This window comes from Nicotiana tabacum, chromosome 21 (assembly GCF_000715075.1).
Source record: "Nicotiana tabacum cultivar K326 chromosome 21, ASM71507v2, whole genome shotgun sequence".
Taxonomy (NCBI): Eukaryota; Viridiplantae; Streptophyta; class Magnoliopsida; order Solanales; family Solanaceae; genus Nicotiana; species Nicotiana tabacum.
In genome coordinates, this window is record NC_134100.1 from 69,612,181 (window position 1) to 69,636,563 (window position 24,383).

The 24,383-nt window shown below is 35.0% G+C and overlaps 2 protein-coding genes across 2 annotated transcripts; both read right to left on the minus strand.

Annotated features, from left to right (window-relative positions):
• Window positions 1-865: 865 nt before the first annotated feature.
• On the minus strand, window positions 866-10,824 carry LOC107796119 (uncharacterized). Its single transcript, XM_016618851.2, has 7 exons — window positions 10,179-10,824; window positions 6,532-6,672; window positions 6,085-6,450; window positions 4,333-4,578; window positions 2,761-2,853; window positions 2,303-2,503; window positions 866-1,447 (listed from the first exon to the last, which is right to left on the minus strand). Exons 1-7 carry the CDS (start codon window positions 10,494-10,496, stop codon window positions 1,232-1,234), a joined length of 1,581 nt encoding a protein of 526 aa, XP_016474337.1. The 5' UTR covers window positions 10,497-10,824; the 3' UTR covers window positions 866-1,231.
• A 4,024-nt stretch (window positions 10,825-14,848) lies between these two features.
• Window positions 14,849-23,215, minus strand: LOC107796117 (putative folate-biopterin transporter 4). The gene is made up of 7 exons (XM_016618850.2): window positions 22,834-23,215; window positions 19,359-19,486; window positions 17,532-17,753; window positions 16,634-17,089; window positions 15,817-16,014; window positions 15,588-15,725; window positions 14,849-15,440 (listed from the first exon to the last, which is right to left on the minus strand). The coding sequence occupies exons 1-7, from the start codon at window positions 22,912-22,914 to the stop codon at window positions 15,179-15,181; spliced, it is 1,485 nt and encodes a 494-aa protein (XP_016474336.1). The 5' UTR covers window positions 22,915-23,215; the 3' UTR covers window positions 14,849-15,178.
• Window positions 23,216-24,383: the final 1,168 nt, after the last annotated feature.

The following is a 24,383-nucleotide window of genomic DNA, read 5'->3' on the forward strand; positions in this document are numbered from 1 at the left end:
AGCTAGCAGCAGTTAGGCTTAAAAGCATAGTATAGGTACTGTGAATAACGTAGCAACTAAATACCATTTCATAGCTCTCCCACAATTAAACATCTTGAAGATCAAGCATGTGAACAGAACTTCAGGCTATAAATCGCCAACTGGTATTGTCTCCTCACTATGTAGATGCATACACCAATTTTACTGATAGAGTCCAGCACGAGACACTTTTTTACTGGTTCTTGTTCTATACTTTCTGTCCCATTTTTGTTTTTTTTTGGGGGGGGGGTTCCGATGAGCCGCTTTCGTCTTCTTTCTTCCTTCTTTACCACAAAAAATCCTCCACAAATAGGGTAAACTTTCTTTTGGTAGTAATTTTGAATGAGCAAGTTGATTTTCCACCTATTTTTAAGATACTATTTGGCCATTTCATAAAAAGGACATCAGTGTCGCCTTGTGTTTATTAGGAAAGATTATGCAAGATATTGGTGAGGTTAAACACCAAGTACACACGTGATTCTTGTAATCCAATAGTTACAACTTGTTCAAGGCGATCATTCTGTTAATGAGACTGGTTAGCGGTTTCCGTTCAACTTCTGCATAAATCACATCATCTTTCCAAATTTGTAATCATAATTTTCCAGAAAGCTTCTCCATTATTTATTTTCTTTCAAGACTATAAAGGAGAAGTCCATAACCACATTTGGTCCTCGACTACAGCAAGATGTACCATCATTGACCTCTGAGAAACAATAGTAGCTGGCAACAGTGACAGTCAACAACACAGCAGTTTTCTCAGAGTAGCTGCTCCTATCAAGATGAAGATAATAGGACTATATACCATATAACTGAGAAGTTTGCAGGGATAGAAAAGGAAAGAACAGTCTTTGTGCCAATTTTAACTTACTGCTTGAGCAAATAGCTTCTACAAATTACAACAGTAAAATGGCCAGTACAGTACATATGTCGACCAACAGTAAAAGATGTTTCAGGATCTATGGAGTTTTGCAAACAGAACAAATCATCTAAACTACTAGTAATATTTACACTTAATTCTGTGTCTGCTTTCGCATACAAGTTAGTCGGTATTCTTTTCCCAAGCTCTTTCAGTATGACGGTAACTCAATAAATACAAGCGATATCTTGTCAAAGCCAACGTGCTGGCCTGTAAAGCATTCAACAAACATTGGAAAAACATCTCTTGTACAAATACCTTAAACCACAGCAAGATAGTTGCCCATCGAAATCCTTGTCAACAACTTAGCGGCCTGTAATATTTTGGAGGCATAGATGGGCACTTTTCATTCATATGGGGGTATATATCCATTGTATTGTATCCAGGCAGTTCCATCCGGTACTTCCCTCGAATTTGGCAGAAAGGGAGCTTCACTGTGTCATCCGCATTGCACCACTTAGGCAACTGATTTGGATCGTCTTCAAAAAACTTGAGTGAGTAAGCATCCTTTATCTGCACTTAAGAACAAGTGACAACTTAAGACACACTACCTCCTGAAACCATGGAATTGTTTTTAATTAAATCTGCCTTTGGTGGCGGGGGATTTGGCAGACTCCTAACAGTTTATTAATACCTCAATGGAATTCAATATAAGACTATATGCCTTTTTGAGTGAGATGCACCAAAATGGTCGACAGAGACTAAAACATAGTCAAAGAAACATCTTCAAAAATAGATAAAAACTACTTCTCCAGCCTACTCTATATTTCCTATTTCACCTCTTCACATATTCTATTGAATAGGTTGAAGCACTTTCTTTCACTAATTGTTGATGCAAGAGTACTTATACGTGCGTGTGCGCAAACAGAAGTAGGTCCAAGATAGAAAATAGACAAGGTTTTGATAGCATAAAGGTTGACCCTTTGCTAGCTAGTTGGTAATAAAATATTGCAGTAGTAAAGGCATGGGAGAAATTATTTTTGTAAAGTAAACCATGTAAATTTTTTGGTATAACCCAAGCACAAAAATAAAACAGCTGACACAGGAAGTAACTAAAATGGCATGGACTAACCAAAATATATACTTGGTAGGCATATGTGAATAGTAGGACAGGATAAGCAAAAGATACTTCACTAGTGCTATGTGCCTATGCCCAAGGATTAAAAAGAAAAAATACTAGTTTCAGATTCAACCAATTAATGCACCACAGTGCTAAGGCAAACAACAATTCAACCAATTAATGCACCACAGTGCTAAGGCAAACAACAATTCAACCAATTAATGCACCACAGTGCTAAGGCAAACAACTGAAAGGCAAACCATCCTGCCCCTGAAAATGGAACTTCAAAATCCATCTAACGAACTCACCGTGAATTCTGTAACCTGGATCGAACCTGCAAATGGACCAAATAATCCTGCTTCCTTATACATTTCAAGAATAAAAGCAACACAAGATGTTGATTTCCCATCAGTATAAACCCAGTCATCCTGTTCTGGGATAGTCAACAATTTGGCAAAGGATGACCCACGCTTTTCAACTTCAACAAGAATATCTGGAAGATCAAGGCCCTGCATGCACAGCAAAATCAATTCCTCATTCAGCATTTAGTTGTGAATCTTATCAGATGTACGGCGCAAGCCTATACTCACTTGGCTTTTTGCTTGAGAATTTTGACAGTACAATTTTAACCAAACAATAGTGCAATTCCAGGGTAAACTATAGTTACGCCATTGAGCTTAGTTATTCAATGGAAGCACGTATTATCTTAGGTGAAAAGCTTTCAATAAATAGAGGCGGTTCACTAATTTGATAAAATAGATATGACCTGAGTTCCAAGTCGCTTGTTTAAGGCTTCATTCCACATGTTAGCAGCATATGCAGGCTGCAATTGATTCCAAACAGTCATGACAGAAGCAACCTGTACCAACCAACATATATCAACAGCAAATTAAAGCTAGTGAAATTTCACAAATGCAACAAATTGAAGAGGCATAAAGCAATCCAGTAGCACTATTTGAAGTACAAACGCTAAGCACCAACATTATCCACTTTATATTCGAAGTTCGTCATTTTTCTGCATTCCCCTCAATACCGATGTCCTCTCTTTCCAAGCCTCCCACTCTGTCCTCATCATCAATCTTCTTTCATACATCTCAAAAGTAATTAAACGTGCTGGCATCATCATATGAAATCTTGATGTTCTTGCACAAAGACACATCAGCATAATTGTGCACAATTTTACATTTTCAACCCCCGCTGACCGCAATGGTTTCTTTTAGCAATTCAAGTCGGATTATATTTCCAAGAAATCAACTTGACATCAATTCTCTACCAAATTGATATGCCATGAACCTTTTGATGGACTTTAAGCTATCACAAGTAATAAACCTCTCACTCTCTGCTCAAGTACACATGCATACTATGTGGAGTTATATTAAAAACTTGATTCGTAATAAAATGTTTCAGCAATCAAATGCAGCTCCATGAGAATTCGCAGATAACATTATACTAAAATTCAACTGAAAATGACATCATCTTGTAAAAGTCAACATACTTTCAACACATCAAAACCTGACCAGCTATTTTGAGACCCAATAAGAAATTGGAAAACAATTTTATTTGGGTGTAATTTACAAACTCCCCCCCTCTAACCCTTATATCTGTCGTAACCCCCTCCCCCCCCCCCCGGGATGCTTTTTACATGTTGATACTTTGAGGCATCGAACAACAAAGTATTTTATCCTTAGCCAAGCATTGGAACATTACCCACTATCTTTTCAGACCACAATTCTTTTTCATAACACGTGTGTCTTTTCAGAATATTTTTCTTTTTTGGCTTTCTTTTCCGACACTTTTGCATCACACCCTTTCATAGGCCTCAATTTCTAGGTTCAACTGATTTTTAAATGGGCTATCATCCATGATTTTACTCTCTTCACAATTGCTAATCGAAGGCTTCTAACCACACAAGTCTAGTCTCAAACTATTGGACTTAGTGCTTAAGATTTCCTAGACTTTAGGCAAATTCAAATGGTTTGGCTTAGGCTCATACATCATAGAAGCTCGACAATCACTTTTACTTCAAGACTAAGTAAGCATGTGTTTCATAGCGTCATGGTGACTTATTTAGCACATAAGGACTGTTTTTCTTCTTATTCTTACTCTAAAATCTTAACTAAAAACCTCGAATAAATGCTGATCACTTATTTCAGTTCACACGTCTAGAATCTCAAATGCACCAGGCAAAAATAATCTTTATCTGAAGAAGATAGCTCAACACTTGAGCCAAAGCAGAATTTGATTAAAGTGGCAAATGCAAAGAATTAAAAACTAAAAGGATTATTATGTTGTTATGGAAAAACTTCAAGGTAATAAAGCAAAAACAATATTGGCGTACCAGATGAGCATCCAAGGGAGAGGGGTAATTTCCGTCAAGTGTGTCTATCCAGCTAAATATTAAGTTGTGGAAACCATAAGGTTTGCCGACCATGCTTCGTGCATATTCCCAAGCAGCAGTCTCATTAAACTTGGCGCGGAGATCAGGATGCAAAGGGAGCAATGCAATATGTGGATTGGAATCATCTTTTGTCAGCTCAAATTCCCACCATTCCTCCCATGGTAAAATAGCAATTATATCTTCTCCCTGAAAGTAGATACACAAACAAGTTGGTCCGTAATTTAATATAATCATGTTAATATCCATGCTTAAGAGTTTTCTTATTTGGTTCAACCCCAGCTCCAGGGGCGGAGCCAATGCGTTGATTATAGGTTCGGCCAAACCCAGTAACTTTGATTCGAAACTTGTATTAGTCTTAAAGATTCATTGAATATATACAAATTATTAAAAGAACTCAAATCCTGAACTCATAAGCTTCAAATCTTAGCTCTGTCTCTACCCACCTCCAACCTTCCCCGGGAGTTTGGTTCAACCACTACCTGACACTATCCCAATCACACAATTTCGAAACCAAGTTATGACTACTTCATCTGATGAAAGATGGTGCAAACTTTGTAATGGGGTCACGTCATTTTGATATGATAGCAATACAACATAGTAACCGAACTCAGCACTATCACATAGTTTTACCAATGCTTAAAGTTGTATACTCTGTATATGCATCACTAGACAGACCACAACCTAAAACCACCCCATACTACCTCCGCCTGAAGTTATTCAACTTGATTTGGAGTATCGAGTAATGTCTATTGAACCTGCATCAAGGTGCTTATTTTCACAAGCTATAGAATCAATTGATCTTTTAAAATCTAACAAGCCATATCTCCAAGATATTTATTCTTAACCGCTAAAGCTATAGGAATGAATGACTGCTAACTACACCTTAAAGATATTCCAACAAGTAAAAGAAAGGAGAAAAATAGTAGCAACGAAGAGTTGAATTCTAGCTATGTTGTAATATTTAAACTCAAAAATTGTTATAAAATAAAAGCTAGCGAGTAAGAAGCTACAGAGAAAAGAAAAAGGTTTAAACTCTTAAAGATGTCCTCTTTTTTCCTTTACCTCCGTGACATAATTTATTTTTTCTCCCAACTATTCTTTAAACATACCGACTCTCTCAAACCCAGTTATGTTAACTCAGTAATGTTTGATGGAAATACACTAATATCATTGCATCTCATGTGGGAAAAGCTCAAAAACACAAAAAATGAAGAGGAGCATTTATCCATCTTCAACTTAATGAACCCCATAATCTGAATGCATGGCACAGTTAATATGTGAAATTAAAGATGCAATAAAGAAAGAAGCCTATAAAATTTAAAATAAGTGCTTCTGTAAAAGGAAGGCATAATCATTCACCTTACTGCAGCGTATAAAAAAGTCAAAGATATTATCTTAAACAAGAGACTGTAACTTCTCTCAGAGCTACCAACCCACAAACCATGATAAATCATAAACAACCGCACATGCTGACAACAATCAGATAGACATTAGTGGATTTATTTTAGAAATATATAAAAAGGGATACTTTCGTCTCTTTCCAGTATCTGACCAATACCTCTGTTGTTGAAGTGGTTTTTGGTGCATGTAACATAAAAGCCCGGGGAACCAGATTATTCTAAAATCAGCCTTTGCTCCCAATGAAAAAAGAACCATCATGTGAATAACAAAAAAAAAACTGTTTAAAAGTACCTTATCATTCTCGTTTCCAGATTCTCCAACCCACAGCTTTCCTTCAGCATCCCTCAAGCAAACAGCAGAATGGCCAGCATAAGCTCCTGTTACCCATTTCTCTAACGTCTCAAAACCACCCCAGCGACCTCTAATTTTTGATATTGCAAGAAAATCTCCAGAATGTATGTCTTCAGTGGTAAGGTTGCTGACCCATGGTTGAGGACGTTGGTCAAATGAAGCACCCATATGTTTCTTTAGAAATCCAATATTTGAGTTTTCACCCCATCCGGTGTTTGTGAACAAAGGGAAAACATCCCATAATGCTGAAAGGGTTCCTAACATTCCTGCTTGCATAAGGAAAATTGAGACGCCTTTACGTTTCACCTGTTCCAATTTGCATTTTAGAGTCTAACAACTTGATGCTAATGGCCATGTAGTTTAATTTACGAAATGATCGCAACTCACATATTCTAGCTCAGCTTGAGACTCCCACTCCTTGATTTCAAGAGTATGTTCACGTGATAAAACGTAGTAATCCCATGTCACGCGATATGGGGTCGCAAGGATGTAAAGGTCCATACATGTATAACTGTGTGCATTGCTGACCTGCGTAATAATAGGAGAGATTATTAATTAATGAAAAAATACAACAATCCCTTCGGACCATGAACATTCATTATTTAATCAATACATTATTTAATCTTTAAATTAAAATTACTCCCTCCTCCCTTTCGTTTTGTACGGTAGTAATAGACTGTGCATGGAGTTTAAGAAAGATAATAAGATTTTTGGCACATATAAAACGTACCATTAGAACTTGTGGTGTTAAACATGTCATGACATTCATATGGCTACGAGTGCACGCCATAAAGGGAAAAGTGGCAAAGGTGTTATTCTTTTTTGGAACATACTAAAAAAGAAAGAGCGATATAAAATGACAATGTATACTTAGTCAACATATATAGAGGAGGGGACCAAAGATATGAGAAGCTCAAGAGTACTAATATATGAGGAACTGCAGCTATTGAAGTATAGACGGCCAAAACTTCTTAACTAATATTTTGGAAACTGATCCAGTGCAGCTCTTAATAGATTTTGAAGATCACGCAACTGAAGAGAGTGCCACAACAGACACATAACATGTCCCAAACTTATTAACAACTGTAGTACAAGAGTTGTTTAGCATCAGAAGGAGACGACTTAAATTTCAAGCAATAAATTTCTTAGCCTCAACTAGTTTTATATCAAGGGAGGTTGAAGCAACATCAAACGTGAAAAGTGAAAGAAAAAAGAAGAAGCAATGAAATATGTTAGAACTTTAAGAGCAACGAGAAAATATGCAAGCTTTAATGAAAAAAGGGCAAAAATATAGAAAAATTTAAAATATATATATGTAATAACTATATATACAAACAACAATTATTTGGAAATAAGAATTGAAAAAATTATAATTAGCCAAAGATAGTTATTTTTTAGTGTTTTATAACGTACATCTTAGCGGCTTAGTGGCTAAAGCGCTGCCCAAGCAAGGCGAAGTACTCAGTCTATTTTGTACCTAGCTTGAAGGCTTAAACGCAGCTCAAACCAGCCTTCGACAACTCTGTCAATGTCGGGCAAACCATTACCATCCGAAGCAGCCTAGTTTAAGACACAAAGGCACGAGTAGCATTAGAGACCACCACTCTAAATTCCTTGAACGCAACACCTGACAATAACACATCTCCAACCCGATGTCATAACTAATCACTTCAACATCAATCATAATTCAGTGGGGAGAAATGACTACCTAAACATCCAATACCTCTAAAAGAATGCAACTGCTGGATACTCAACTGCAGGAGACCACCCTAAGCGACCAAGTTGAAGCCATCTACTACAGCCATGGCCAACTAAAAAGCCTTTTTATCCTCAACAATAGCAAGATTATAGAAGACAGGAGGGCAAACAGACAGAGAAACAACAAAGACAGAAAAAAACAACACAAGGCAAGCACATATGTTCACTGTGATCCCTTTTTTCCTATGTTTGTATATATTTCATTTACTTTCAATTTGTTTAGGCTACCTTTTTAAGAATATTATTTGACTTGATATTCAAAGTTTTGCGGCCTTCGCTCGGATCTATCAGTCACACACGATTCGACCTACATCCATCAGACCGAGCTTGATCCAATCCAAAAATGAGTCTAGGCTTTCCTCAACATCAGTTCCTTTAGCGGTTCAAGATCCATCCAAGTTGCTAACACTAGTGTATATATGTAACATACCAAAATGTTTTAGACCTCTCTCGTCTTTTGGCTAAGATCATTTTACGTCCCGAAATGTTTTTGTTAGTCCCATTCAATATTTACTGACCGATACAAAATCTTTAAATAACTTCAGCTAGAAACACTGATATTTGCATCTTCTCTAAGCTCAAAATATTTACTACCATAAACGAAAATGCTAACCAAGAATACAAGATAACATAAATTAATGCAAAGAATGGCATTTTAGGCATGACAGTTCTACAGCAGAAATTAAAACAATAGTGTTATATACAAAGGCGGACCCAGGATTACAGAAAGACGGGTGCACCACAGTATTTTAATCACTAGCGATAAAATTCGGTGTGCAACTCTTTGAAAACTTAATATTATGATGACTTACCATTCAAATATAAACAAAAAGAAGTTATAAAGAAAAAGAAAGCACTGAACAAAGAGAGATTTCTTCGCAAAATGGATGCTATGGGAAGGGAAGGTGTTTGATTAAGTATGATTAGTATTTTAATAAATGAAAAAGAGGCCAATGATCAAAAGGGCGTCCAAACTTTAAATTATCAAAATTTAGTAAAGAAATCAAGATTATGGGCATATTAATAGTCAAATAACTGAACAAGGGTTTCAAACTCTCAATTGTCATTTCCGAGTCAGAGTCAAAGTGATTGTTGAAGAAGACAGTTGTAGAAGAATTCTAATTTTTCTATTTGTGGTGCGATATGTTGCAATTTGAGACTTTTAATTTTAAGGTAGAGATTTGAAAAAGAATAAAACTAATTAAGTTGACTATTATGTATATTAATACTAAGCTATAGTTGAATTCAAAAAGAAGATAAAAGTTAAAAATAAAGCAATTTGCAGAGTATTAACTATTAAGTATAAAAACTGTTATATTCCAAGAACTAAAACAAAAAGGAGAAAAGGCTGAAGTAGGGTTTCGAACCCTCGTCATCCAGCCAATGAGCGAATTTAATTGTCCAACACAACCACTTCTCCATCAGCATTTCTCTGTTTGGGGGCACAACTCAAATATTTATTGGGTCCCATATATATGGACAGATATATATAACATATATATACAGTATTTTTGCCGAGACTAACGGGGTCCCGTGACCCCTCAACCCACAACGTAGGTCCGCCCCGGGTTATATATAGATAAAAGTCAATTTTTACAGGTTCATACATATTGACAAGTCCATATAGCAAAGAATGAAGCTTAACTCCCACCTAGTTTTCCATCTTTCTCACAACCAAAGCAAGAGATATCTAGCAGCAAAAGAGATTCAAGAAAAAAAAAATTGCAAGGGTTCTTCATAATAACTAAATCTGCAAATTACCAGACCATATTTCCAATAAATATTAACTCAAAAGGTACCCACAAGGCAGAAGAAATATAGCAAATAAGTTCAAGTTCATCAAAATAATGAAACTAAAATCTCTGAACAGGCTAAACTAAAAAACCAAAGCAGAAGTCCAACTCCAAACTACCCAGAAACACTAGAGAATATTCATGGCAAAAACCTCCTAAAACCAAAACTTCTACTCCCTTCTTCCCAATCTATGTGATGTTATTTCCTTTTTCGTTTGTCCCAAACAAAAATGACAGCCTTCTAATATTTAAAAATAATTTGACTTTAAACTTTTCATCTTAACTAATGAGATTGTTTTATACCCACACAAATAATTTATTTTAGACCACAAGCTTAAAAAAACATTTTTCCCAGTTTTAAACTTCATCAAACATCAATTGAGTAAGTAATTGATAAGCTGAAACATCAAAATAAAAGGAAAAAATAACTGCCCCTTCCAAGAAAGTTGCAAAAAAACAGATTTTTGAGGGGAAAAAAAGAACCTTGATATGGACGGTGCCACCGCCAAACTGACTTCCAGTTTTATTGTGAAGCTCCAACCAAGCAGTATTCTTGTAAAAGCAAGCACCTTTCCACTCAAGGGTACTATTGTTTGATATTGAAGCAGCCCCCACAAAAGAGGGCAACAGGTCTACAGCACTATAGAGGGAGTTAACAATAGGCCATGACACTTTTCCAGGTAACAGTGGCAGAACATCCTTTAGATGAAATAGTGATTTTGACCCATGTATTTGCAATGGAAAGAAACAGGAAAAAATCAAGACACTGAAAAAAAATTGGGTCTTCAAGAAAACCGCCATGGCTGTGTTCTGTGGAAGCTAGGTAGGGGGTTTGGACTTTGGTGGGGTCAAGATGGTTAATAAAGAAATGGGTTGCCACAGAATCAAGTTACTATCATTTAATATAACTTCAGAATCAACAGAAATTGAATTTTGCAGACGGTCTATTTGATTACTTAGTTCCATATGGTTATTGATGTTTTCAAGAAAGAGTCGGTTTTTAGTTCCGTGAAGTTATCAACTTTTGCCCCTTTCTTCCCTTTTCGGCTGTATTTTCATAAATTAGGAAATTGGTTTCTAATTTTAAGCTACGTCCACGCGAGAGCTATTGCTGACATCCTCAGACACTTTTGTTGTTGTGAACTGAATTGTCCAATATTTTTGTACTTGTTACTATCTTTGTCTTAGCAAGTACTCCAAATAAAAAAAAAGTTATTTATTCGTGAAACTCCAAAACATTGCATTAAAAAAAGTTATTTATTCGTGAAACTCCAAAACATTGCATTGTAGTTGTAAATGTGCTGGTTGGTTTTGTTGCAAGAAACGTCTCTGTCAATTGTCATTACTATAATCTATAATCTCCGATTAAGGAGGAGAGCAATTCCGATCTTTAATTGGATTAGCTGGATTTCCTTTTAATCAATTTTATATGAATTTGGAATATCCAAGTGATCGTATTAGGACAGTAGATGGCCGTTGACTTTGGGTTGTGCTCGAAGGAAGTTGACTGATTTACACAAATAGCCATTTTTGCGGCCTTGTATTTTGAAATGGGAAGCTTACACAAATGTCCCAAATAAGTCTCAACTTACCAACTTCTAACCATTAGTCATAGACTTATCAAAACTAGTCAAACACATATAAAAATTAAAAAACCAAATAAATAAGGCTCTTTTTCTCAAAGAATCACATGCAAAAATCTCCTTCTATATTTTTAAACGTGATTAGCAACATTAGATGCAAGACGAAAAGGAAATTTCATGGATGAGGTAGCAAATAAGGTGATGAAATACAAAAAAAAAAATACAATATTTCAAAAATCTAAGCGAAAAAGGAACTTTTTCAATGGGTATAGTTGAAATTCATTGAAAACATATAGATAAGTCAGTATATAAAATTTGAGGAAGATTGGAGGTGATTTGGACTGATTTTGTATCAAAATTCGTAATTAAATTGAGTTCAAAAAATTCTTCTGCGACACATGTATCAAACATGTATCAAACATGTATCACGCATGTATCTCACACACAGGTATACATGTGATACATAATTGATACAAATATGATACATATGTGATACACAAATGATACACAATTGTGATACACATATCATTTTTTTCATGTTCAGTTTTTACTTCGAATTTTCAATTCAAACCACCTCAAAACATCACCAAATCATCCCAAAACTGAGATTCAAGTTACTTAAGATATACCCAATCTATTCTAATAACACCCAGAAAGCAAAAATTTGAAAATTAGACCCATGGTTATAAAGTTTGAAAGGATATTGATTTGCAAATGGTCAATTTTATTATACCCCTAATTAGTTCTATATGGTTATTGATTTTCTTTTGTTAGTTCCAAAGAGTCATTTTTAGTTCCGGGAAGTGATCAACTTTGCCCCTTTTGTCCTCTTTTGGCTAATTAAAGGATAAAATAGTCTTTGGAGTTCGATAAAATTCTCATAAATTTGAGTAGTTGAATTTTTAATTTGCAATTCCTAGGTTACCTCCACGTCATAGTGCTCTGTCCTTTGTGAACTGAATTTTCTGATGTTCTTATATTCTGTCATTTTCTTCTTAGCAAAGCAAAATACACGCGAAAAGGCCAAATCGTATATTTTCCACGAAAACAATTGGCTTTTTAATTTATTTTTTGATGTTTGGTAAATCAGGAAAAAATATTGTCTCAAGAGCATCTATATATAATCTAGTCATCTCCACAAAATATTATGGGATGAGGAGTTGGGGTGGGTGGGGTGGGGTGATCGAGGTAGGGGTTGGGCTGGGATGTTGGAGGTAGAAATGTGAAAGGTTAATTATGAAACTTGATTCTCTACTCTCATTTGGGAAATCATTTTCCTGAATTTTAAGGAACTAGTTTTTCTATAAACTAAAATAAAAAAGTATTTTGGAAATTTGACCAACTTAGGAAATTGAGAAAAATATTTTCCTCCATACCAAACACAACCAAAGTGAGTAGTTTTCTTTTCTTATCAAAAGATAAATCCTGCCCCTCCAGTATTAGGAAAAATCAAAAGATTCATATTTTTTTTTTATTAAAAAAAAAAACAAATGTTATTCTTAATTGCAATGGAACTAAATACATTTCTTATTATTTGAAGAATGAAATTGTCACAAGATGCCAAGATGGCATCACTTTTGTTGGAGCTCGTAATAGGACAAAAATGTTAACGTAATATAGATGATGTAGATAGTCCAAGTTTTGGGATAAGCCAAACTTGATAGACAGAACTTTCTGCAGTTGCGTCTAGCATATTACAATTGTGGTTACGTTATATCCTTGAAACGTTGAAGCAAGAAGATTAACTTCAGCAAAGGGCCTAAATAACCAAAATCTACTGAGATAAGTAATGGTCTTTGAAGATAGTCGAAGCAATAGAAAACAAAGAAAATATATGAGAAAATTGTTAAATTACATTATCATCCTTTACCTTTTCATCTAGTAGTACTTTCTATAGCTTTATGTCTAGCCTTTTTACTTTCTTCTCGTCTTTTCATTATATACTTTTCTCACGTTTCTAAGTTTTGCATAGCTCACCTTCGTTCTTCGTTTTCGTTTTCATGATAGACCATATCTATATCTCTATATATACAACTTTGTATCCTTCAAAATAGCATATATATATATATATATATATATATATATATATATATATATATATATATATATATATACTTGCTCATGTTTGGGGCTAGTCACCTTGATAAAACTATCTAATACATCCAAAAATGATTGTTTCCTTTGACAAGACGTAACAATGCCAAAGAAAATGAGCAGTGATCACTTAGGGCTCTTCTCATGCTCTTATTTCTAGATTCTTAGAAGGACTATATGGTTGTTGATCTTAATCATCGACTTCCTTTCATGCTCGTGTTTCAACTAGCATTAAATTACGGCCAGAAACTAAGTATAGTAATATTTACGTTTATGTTGTTGAAAGAGTTACTTGAGGAGTAAAATTTCGGATAAGTAAAGCAGATGAATTTTATTTCGGCAGGCAATCTACGTGCATCTATTATTTCACGAGAGAATCAAACATATTGAGATTGATTTTCACTTATAAATATGACAAAACAATTGGAGTTTATATGCCAGTTTTGTTAGCACAATGATCAATTGACAAACTCATTCACCAAAAGCAATTTAGGGACCATGTTTGTATTTATATGTGGTTTGTATATTCCAACTTGAGGTGGAGTATACCATATGACCAAATTAATTAGTACCATTACAGGAGAGTATTCTCTAATTCTCCATATGATAATATAGAATATTCTATATTTAGTTTAAGGATAATTAGATTACTTGCTTTATTAGGTGTTAAGTATAGATTAATAATATATTGTGCGTGTCTTAATACTTTTACAGAAAGAGCTCCTCTTTTGTATCGCATTGGCCAAGTACACTTTGATAGAAAATTAGCAGTAATTCAACAAAAAGACAAGAGAATCCTCAAAACAGAGAAATGAACTTTTTTTACTAGAAGGGAATGACAAGAATGTCATGCAAAGGAAACAATCGTTGGCACCCACTGAAATATATTACTTTACTTAAGAAAATAGAAAGTAGTACTCCCTATATGCCTACAAGAATGGGTTTGAATATAAAGCTCGATGCATCTAGTTACATATATTCTTCTTTTTTTTAATTTTTTTTTAATTAATTTATGTAGTGAGAAACTAAATAAAAATTAAAAAGTATAGAAATAATTTTTATATTAAAAACAATTGGGAAATGTTTTTTTATTTAAAATTGTAGTAAAAATCAACTATTTGACTTAACAAATAATAATAGCGCTAAATAAATAGGAAGAGTTGGATATACAAATAAAAGGAATCAAATATTGTAATCGTTTTTGTATTTAGTGATGAAATGAGGTGAAAATAAACTGAGCCGAATTAACCTATTGGTTTTTTCTTAGATGCCTTTTTCCTTTTATTTTCTTTAAACAACAAATTCAAAATGGCACCAATTATCCTTCATTACAAGGCATATTATGTACTTTTTGGTCCTTTTGTTCAATTTGACAGCAAAACATTCTCTTTCAACTAGAAAGTATTTGGCATGGTAGTTCCCGTCTTTATGTGAAGTTAAAGGGGATATGTAATCCCTCACCTGAAAGTTTGAGGGTTAAATCCAACTGTCAAAATAATACTCTGATATAAAACTTCTGGATGCCCAAATCAACCTGTAGTTTCATCCCTAATCCTAAAATTGATGTTTGATATTACAGATGTAAATAAGCAGAAGAGAGTAGCAAAAAGCTACTAGACTATGAGTATTCATACAACAAGAACTACGTCTTGATCCCAAGCAAGTTATGGTCAGCTATATATATCCTCAATAACCATGTGGCTCCATTTAAGCACATCTCAGACTAACACGAGTATCCATCTATCATAAATAAGAAAAAAATTCCTTCGTTGTATAAGCTGTTACCTGCCACGTATGTTTTGTGAATTATGCTGATATACCAGTAGCTTCCTTTGGTATCAAAAAGAGGAAGGCTACTGGGATGAAAGTGCAGAGGACCTGAATACCAATGCCTAAGAAGAGATTGTCGAAAGACCCCGAAGAGATGTTTAGCACTGAAGCCAGCCCTGCTCCAACAAAAGATCCCACTGTCGTTCCTAAGTTGTTTATCGACATGAATAATGCAAACAAAGTCCCTTCAATGCCCGGAGGACAAAGTTGTCCTGATAAGATGAGAAAGGGCATGAACCTGCAACAGGAAGAAAATACTTCAAATGCTTTGTGACAAATATGGAACAACAAATACTCATGTTTTATACTTAACAGATGTTAGCTGCTTCAGATGTTCTATAACAACTTTTAACAAGAGCATATATAAGAAAACTATTGTACATACTTGAATTGATTGATGCCATCAGAAAGAGCAGACCCAAAAAGCACTGTAAACTTGTCCGATATACCAAAATAAACATTAGCTCGAGAAACCAGAACCATATCTAGAACAGTCAAAAGGGCCACACCTACTTGAGTAAACCTGCATAAATTATAAATAGGAAAATAAAGTGATTTGATAATCTAAGTCAATATTCCTTCACATCACATGTACAAGTCAAAGATCTACTTACATGAGAATATATCGCAACCTCATCTTTTTTAAATAGCGATTGTAAGTCAAGGTCCCGATCATGAGGCCCAACCATCCAAGAACACGTGCTGTTCCAAGGAAAGATGCATCTAATTTTAAGAACTCTGTCTGATAGTAGAACATAACCGTCGAGAGATTTGGAACTGTCACGTGAGCCAAAAAGAACCAAGCCATTGGTCTGGATTCCAAGGAACAATTAGCAAGAGGATAACCACCGTAACATCAGTTAATTAAGAGAAGGTAAAATAGAAATGGTATTATAATAAAAAAGACAAGAAGATGGGAGACTACTGAAGAATTCACAACCTCCCATGAGGTCCCAACTGACATATTGAAACATGGAAGCATGAAATTCAATGAATGGAAGCACCAAAAAAAAAAAGAAAACCTTGGCCAGTGATTTAATCTGTTGGAAGTAACGCTGCCACTTGGATCTTTCTTAAGACATTGTAATACAAGGCCAATACTGTAACTGATGAAAGTGTTTTTGGAATTGCAGTTTCATTGTTCCAACTTAAGGCGATGCGAGTCCATTTTTATGCTAATGAAAGCAATCCCTTCACAAGTCTATTACCTCTTCCAATATGGTATAAAGATAGAAAGAAATGGCATCACCAAGAAAGATTGAAAAAGAAGGTAGAGAAAGATTTTCAAGACCTAGGCCCCATCCTATCATATATATACACTGAAGCACGTAGTGTTCTAGCAGAAGCTCCAAAAGGAAAAAAGATTGATTCGTGACTATTCATTATAAAGCATCAAGAGAAAAAGAAATATTAAACTCTCGCACAAGTTACCTTAAAATGGCTGGCTGGCGGAAAGCCCTAAATAATGTGTAGGTGGCCATTTTCAGAGATTGATACCATTGAGACAATGATGATCCGGTTTTGTCAGGAGCCTGAAGTTTATTTATTGGAGTTGGTGCCCTTTTTGAATTTTTCTGGCTCTTCTTTCTCCTCAAAGTACTAATTTTCGATTTTTCACTAGAGAACTTATCTTCTTCTTCAATACTTCCAATCGTCATTTCAGAACCATTAGATGCAGAACCATCAGGGAGTGCTTTACCTTGTACAGAACCCTCCTCAACCAAACCACACGAAAAGAGCTGTAAAGCAGGTAAGACGGAGAAAAGGAGGAATATCCGATCTATCTGTAAATTGACTAATGCATATCCTCCCAGCAAACTCCCACAGATTCCTCCGAATGCCATAGCCAGCCATGATATTGACTGAAGATCTCCAGCAAATGATGCCCTGCTGACAAGTAATGCTAAATTAAAACAAAATCATGCCTTTCACGCTCAACGAAATTAATCTAAATATTTTCGGTGCAAGTTGCACATGACAGCGTCTAAACCTGTAGAATTTGCATGTAAAATAAAATAAGACTTTAACAATTAGGTGACAATTAACAAATCAAACTTCACATAAACCCAGGCATCTGTCGTAAAAAATGAAAGCAAAGCCCTTTTTACAACTATATTTAACCATGAACTGAATAGACAAGTCATATCCATGGTACAACCTGCTATTTGATCTGACTAATTTGACATTTACTTTTGTTGTATGGTCAAAGGCTTAGTTTTGGTCCAGATATATTTTAAAATTACGTGTTTTTGCAGCTACTTAAAATTATCCAATTCGAACAGCCCTTCTAATTAGAATGACAGAAAAAGTCCCATGTAGAAGAACATACCGCTCAAATCTTACCGCCTCAGCGATCATTGCATCAATTACGACATCAGCCATTGCAGAGCCCAGGTTCTGCACTGTCAAAAGAATCATGAGTTCTATCCTCGTATTTCTCAGGAAAGCACTTAACCCTAAAATTAGCCATGGCAACAGCGAGAGCAAAGTTGCAAGTGTAAGGTAGGGGACTCTTTTCCTTCCTCTGATTGGGAAACAATCAGATAATATCCTGCAAACAGCATATTGAATAAGGTCTTGATGGTGCAGAAGAGCAAAAAATGAACAATTTTCCTGACATGGTTTCATGAGAAAACAACAAAAACGAGCTTAGATGAGTCTAAGTCATGAACTGCACACCACCAGTTATTGACCATACAACAACTACGCCTCAGTTATGGACCATCTTATAATAAATCTATTGTTTAATGACAATTTCCATGATTTAAGAAAATTCTATCTGGCTTAGCCATATTCTTAGGTTTCCACAATAAGATGCTACCATATGTTAGAAATTGATCCGATGATGTTTATTAAAACTCCAAGAAACTGTCAAAAAAATTGTCACAGCCTTTTTCTTTATATGTTAATTCTAGAACATATCAAAATGCCACCTAAAAGAGAACATTGTTCTTAATATTCATTTCACATTGATCTACAGCTCCTTTTGTTTCCGGTACTGCAAATTCGAGCTGCAATCAGATGGAAGGAAACCAAACATCTTAACAAACTTTTTCTTTTGATTTGTACACCTGGCACTTGAATGTTTTAGATTAATTGACCAAATCTATAGGATTCATTAAATTCAATAGAATCTGATATTCAGCTCAAGCCTAGTTCTACTTAACATTAAACATTTACAAGTAAGTTGAGCCTGCTAGGCAGTAGAAAAAGCTAATTAAGTGCCCCTGGTCCGCTTACAAAAGCACAGAGGTGAGTTTTTTTTTTTTTGAAAAGGTAATAAGATTTCATTAATGAAGAGCATAAATACCCGTATACTAGAATTATACGAAAAAATAGAGAAACCTCACAAGAAAATATGGTTCTCTACGAAAAATATACCGAATCTTCTATGCTTAAAGGAATCTCATGAGTGCACCAAGAAGTCCACAAGTCTTCTATTTAACCCCAAGGGCCTAATAATCATGGACACTAGCCACAATGTGATGGAATGAGATAAAGTGTCTTCGAACTATGCCACCAGGTACTATATGTACTGGGAGAGGCACTTACTGCCCAAATCAGGTATCCAACTCTTTGATTTGAATATGATGTAAAAAATGAGGTCAGATACATGAAGAAAGGGGGAGCAGAGGACTTAAAGGGATGAGGTAGGGAAGACAATAAGGAACTGCACTGCCTATTTCCTTTCTTTTTCTTCTCGGGGGGGGGGGGGTGTACAACTTGTCTATTTCATTTATCTTATCGCTTATTATTTGTCAATTATGTTTGCGCTCCTTAAAGTTTTGGAAATCATAGTTCAACATAAGATATTAAAAGAAAAAAAGAAGATAATCATCAATTAGTATATACATAATTATCCTGGCTCATGGACCTATAGGTAAAATTCTATGTTTCTAAAGCTCAAAAACTAACGTTAAACATCTAATATTAACTCAATTCAAGAACGACGATCTACCAAATCAGATTGAACTCATCCAAATTTGCTCTGAAGGGTTGTTTAGCTTAATTTGTTTCAGTTCTATGCTTGAGAATTGTTATATTTATTTAGACAATACTGAACAAGATTAAACACACAGCAAGGACACCATTTTCTATTCACAAGTATGCATTACAGAAGCTCACAAGAGGTTGAGTGTGCAAGATAGATAAATACCCATATAAAGGTTTTATGCTCCATGGAAAGAATGCTATCGAAGTGATAAATTGGGAGGCTGATGGAGATAACTTCAAGTTGTCTTTCAACTGATATGAAACTGCTGTCCAAACAAAAGATCTGAAACCCTGCTTCCAGAAATAGAGAATAGTGTTAATTATACCCAAGGGATTTCAAAAAGGAATATAAACATAATAGGCATCCAATAAAAACCTACAAAATGCAATTAAGAGATGCTCAAATGGACAACAAAAGTGTACAGGGAACCAAGAGATTATATGACCACTCACTGTTTATTTTTTTTCGTTTTTTTTGTTTCAAGTTCACTTTCCTGCACCTCTGCAATTAATTCAAGGAACAGCAGAGCAACACTGTATGCTCTCTCTTTTAAAACAAAAAGGCTCCCAAAATACTCTAATAGAGTAAGAGGGGCATCATAGAAGACAAGCTAGAGAAAACCTTAAGGGTAGTTTGTTCAAGTACTAGTTATGCAGGAATTTTAACGCAAGGAGTGTTTATGCAGTGAACGATAATGTAGGTATAATCTTGCAGTGAATAATAATACAAAGAATGTTATGTAGGGATTACCTACTTTAAAAGCATTTCTATCTTTAAATACTTTTATCCACGTATTGCTAATATACATAATCTTATTTCCACATTTTATCCCGCATAAAGAAAAACATAATTCCTGCATAAGCTATGCCAGTATTAAGCTTAATGCTACCAACCAAGTAATGCATTACTTATGTGGCCAACCAAAACTGCATTACTTATCAAATATTTAATTTTTTCTTATAGAGCCAACTAAACATAGTATTACTTGATGGGTGATCTTATGTAGAGATTATTTTGCTAATAAACCAAAGGATCCCTAAGATATTTCATTGAGGTAAACAGTCAAGATAACTTATATTAAAGGAAAAATTTTAATTGCAAGATAAGAGAACAATCTTGTTGTTCATTATGCATAATTTTGCCCAAGCTGTGTAAGACTTCGTTCAAGCAAATAAAAAGAAGGCAACAAGGTGAAATTACATCCCTTGTGGGTAGCAGCATATTGAGTCCAAGATTTTAATATAGTTTTCTAGGTATGATCTTTGCATCTTGCAACAGCTTGTCCCACATCTGGTCCTGTAACGTATTTTACCAAACTTCTGATGAGGAGTTTCTCTTTATGTTCAATTGCCTAGGGTTAAATTCAATCTTTTAATTTCTTGCAGTCAATGTGCTTTTGGGAGTTCCTGCTCCTCTCCCACTCCACCACTTGACTACATATCTATGGAAAGAAAAAGCATAAAGCTTTGATATTTGCTAAACAGACAGCACAATTGCTAGTTTTCAGTTACAACTAAACTGCAATTTCCCCATTTCAATCCTCTAAATCTTTTACTAAGGACCCGTTTGGCCATGAGTTTTGCCAAAATAAATTTGGAATTTATTTGGCAAACACATGTTTGGCCATAGATTTTTCCCACATTTTGGCAAAATCCCAAATCCCAAAATCACCTCAATTGCTGATTTTGGGCCAAAACTTGACCACTACATTTTTAAATTTTTTTAAATATTACCCCAAACTTTTATAGTTTGTAAAAGAGCCCACATTTAAATAATCACCTCAATTTCTGCTCTTGTTCCTTCTTCTTTCTTTGTATATGTTCTCGAAAGAAACTGAGATTGATATCTACTCTGAGGAAACTGTGACTACCCACTTGCAATTTGTCTTGCAAAAACATGGTTTAGCTGACGAAAAATTTTCACCAGCAGTGCCTTTTTTGATTAACCCCAGCTTTCGCAAGATATTCATTCATATGACCGAAAAAAATCAAGTCAAATGGTTTAACGACTTAAAGAAAAATTGAGCTAACTGTTATTTTCATTTTGTTATGTTGTACTCTAATGCATGAAACACTGATGCTAATTATTTTAGTTGTACGTTGTGGTGTAGGCATGATTGTAATCTGAGTAATGACTTCCTATGTGTAATATGAGTAATGACTTCCTATGTGTAATCTGAGTAATGAAGGTTATGTATATACAAGATATCAAGTTTGTTTGTTTGGTACTATTGGGTATTTGTGATAGTTTTTGGAACTTGTGGGTATAAGTCATGTTTCATGTTTTTTCAAATAAAAAGTGAAATATGTTTTGAAAAATCATGTCCAAACACATTTTCATCTTCAAATCAAACTTCACCCAAATCAGAATTTTCAAAACAAATTTGGGAATCTATGGCCAAACACTAGCTAAATCTACTCTTAAGTCAGATCTTTGGACTGGAGTAAAGTACTTTCGAGTTGCTCTTGGCCGAAAGGCCTCCTTCTGGCTCTGCATGCACTGCTTGGATCAATTAGATTGTGATCTTATGATTCAAAAGCACTATACAACTGTATTTACCTTAACCACAGAAAAGTTACAATGCAGTTATACCCAAGATGAGATCAAGCCTCTTTTTTAGCCTGTAACCACCAGAATATACAAGTCTTCTAATAAATTAGTTTAGCCCCATGTAAGAGGCCATGCCTAAATTATCCGGAAGAATATATTTTGAAAGAGACACTAAATGAGTAAGGTTTTTTTTTTGTTTGACTTAGTTTGAAAGAGATATCAAATCGGTGCAGATACGTTTTATGTGAAAAGTAAACATAAGTTTAATTGGCGCCTGATGATTACTTTTGATGGCAAAGGTAGGAAAAGTTGTTAAAGGAGCTTATACAGAAAAAAGTAGCTTAATAACCTTGAAGCCTTGCTAACCAAAGTTCTTGTAACGGGCATTTTCAAGCTGCAAAAAGAACTAGTCTAGATGTTAAGATAAGCATGGAACCTAATACATTAACAACTACGCAACAATCCCAAACTAGTTAACTCTGCTATATAAAACTCGATATCTATTAAGCTCCATTTAGCTCGTTTCATTTCACCACTCACGCACGGAGCCTGATGCAATAAGAAATTCGCAGAACACACAACAACAACATAGGCCTCAGTCCCGAAAAAGTTCAGTTGACTTTATTATTTCAAATAACCGATAAATCTCAAAGGGCCAATGGCTCACAGTTCGAAACTCGAGTATAATGGACAAACTTGTGACGTGCGCACCTAACCCACACATCACAAGGTGCGCTCTTACACCTAGACCAGAGCCCAGGGCAAGTTGGGTCGACTAGATGAATCCTTACCGATCATGTTTCTCCATTTAAACTCGTCCCAGAACACGCAACTCAAAAACAAAATTGAACTTTGACATAGAACAATTTAAAAGTAGACAAGCTAAAATTCATCGTAAAACCCAGAAACTCCGCCCGTTAAAACATAAAAAAGACCCTCTGAGCCCCAAATGCTGAAAATTGCTAACTGTTGTCTAGAAATGAAAAGAGAATTTCTATATAATGTAGGAAACCATCACTAGGATAAATTAAAAAAAATAGAAAAAGGTAAAAAAAAAAAGTTGGGGGGGAATGGAGAAAGAGAGAACCTGGGTGAAGTAAATAAGGCAAACAAGCCAGAGAAAGGAAGCCCCAAAAGTAGTGCGTAACTGCTTCAACCAACCCATCATTTTTGGGATCACTCAGTCACAAACAAAATGCCTCTTCCCAATCGATGAATAAATTTGATTGACTCTTTTTTTTTTCTTCTCCAGTCGTTCCTTTTTTGACTGGGAAATGGGGATGCCCAGATTACATGGATCCACTCAACTTCTTTTACGATTGGAAGGAATTTAATAAATTAAGTAATGTTTCTAACGTTGCAAAACTGCTCCATTTGTTAATTTAAATCTAACGTGTTCATTACTCAAGCATATTTCGTCTTCTTTTTCATCGTTTTTCCTCTTTGCCTTCGTCAAGTCCACAATGGACCAGCGCACGCGTTAATTTATTTTTTAGGTGACAGTTAAAACTCCATTTCCACAAAATTATATAGATGAGTTACGTAAATATACTTTAATTTATTTATTTATTATTTATTTCAGTTAAATTGGTATACATCTTCATATTAGATTCTTTTCTACGACCAAACACGTATAAAGATTTTAGGTACTATACTTAGGTAACTTCAAGAATGGGACAATGACATTGTCTGCACTAATTGATCAATCACCTATGTTTCAATTACAAGCTAGTAATTAGGTAATTATGTGGTTATGTGAATTTTCTAACGTTTTATTTGGGGGGGGGGGGGGGTGAAAATCCAAGCATATTTTATTCTAATGCTCAATAAATTGTCTTAAGACAAATTACACTACTAGAAATCAGGTGATTTCCGTCCGAGGTTTTCCGATCGAAATCGGTCGGAAATAAGAATATTTGGTCGCAAAAGTCAACAAAAATTTTCTGACAGCAAAAAAATAAAAATTCCGACAGATTTCGGTCGGAAATTGGTCAAATATTTGGTCATACTTATATATAATGTACAAAAATAATTATTTATTAAAACTTTACCAAATTTTCGACCGAATTCGGTCGGAAATTGGTCAAATGCTTGTATATAATGTACAAAAATAATTATTTATTAAAATATTTCCAAATTTCCGACCGAAATCGGTCGAAAAGTTTGAAATAATTAATTTTTGTCTCCCTCCTCACACCCAAATCAACTCTTGTCTCCTTCCTCACCCAAAATCAAAGCCTCAACTGCTTCCTCCGCCGGCTGCCACCACTGCTTCCTTCGCCGGCCACCACCACCCACTGCTTTTACCACCCAAAATCAAACCCTCTCTCTTCTCTTTCAAGGTTAGTTATCTACATTTTTTTAATTTAAGTAATTTTAATTCTTCTATTGTATAAACTGGGATTTAGTTAATGATTAATTAGATTTAGGGTTTATCCGAAACAGTGGTACTGTTTTGTCACGACCCAAAATTTCTCACCGACGGGACCGTGATAGCGCCTAATATTTCACTTGCTAGGCAGAGAAGAATAGAAGTGAAACTTGTTCCTAAACGTCATAGCCTCTGGAGAATAAGCACAGACATCTCCGTACCATCCTCCAGACTCTACTAAGCTTGCTCGTGAATCGCGAGACCTA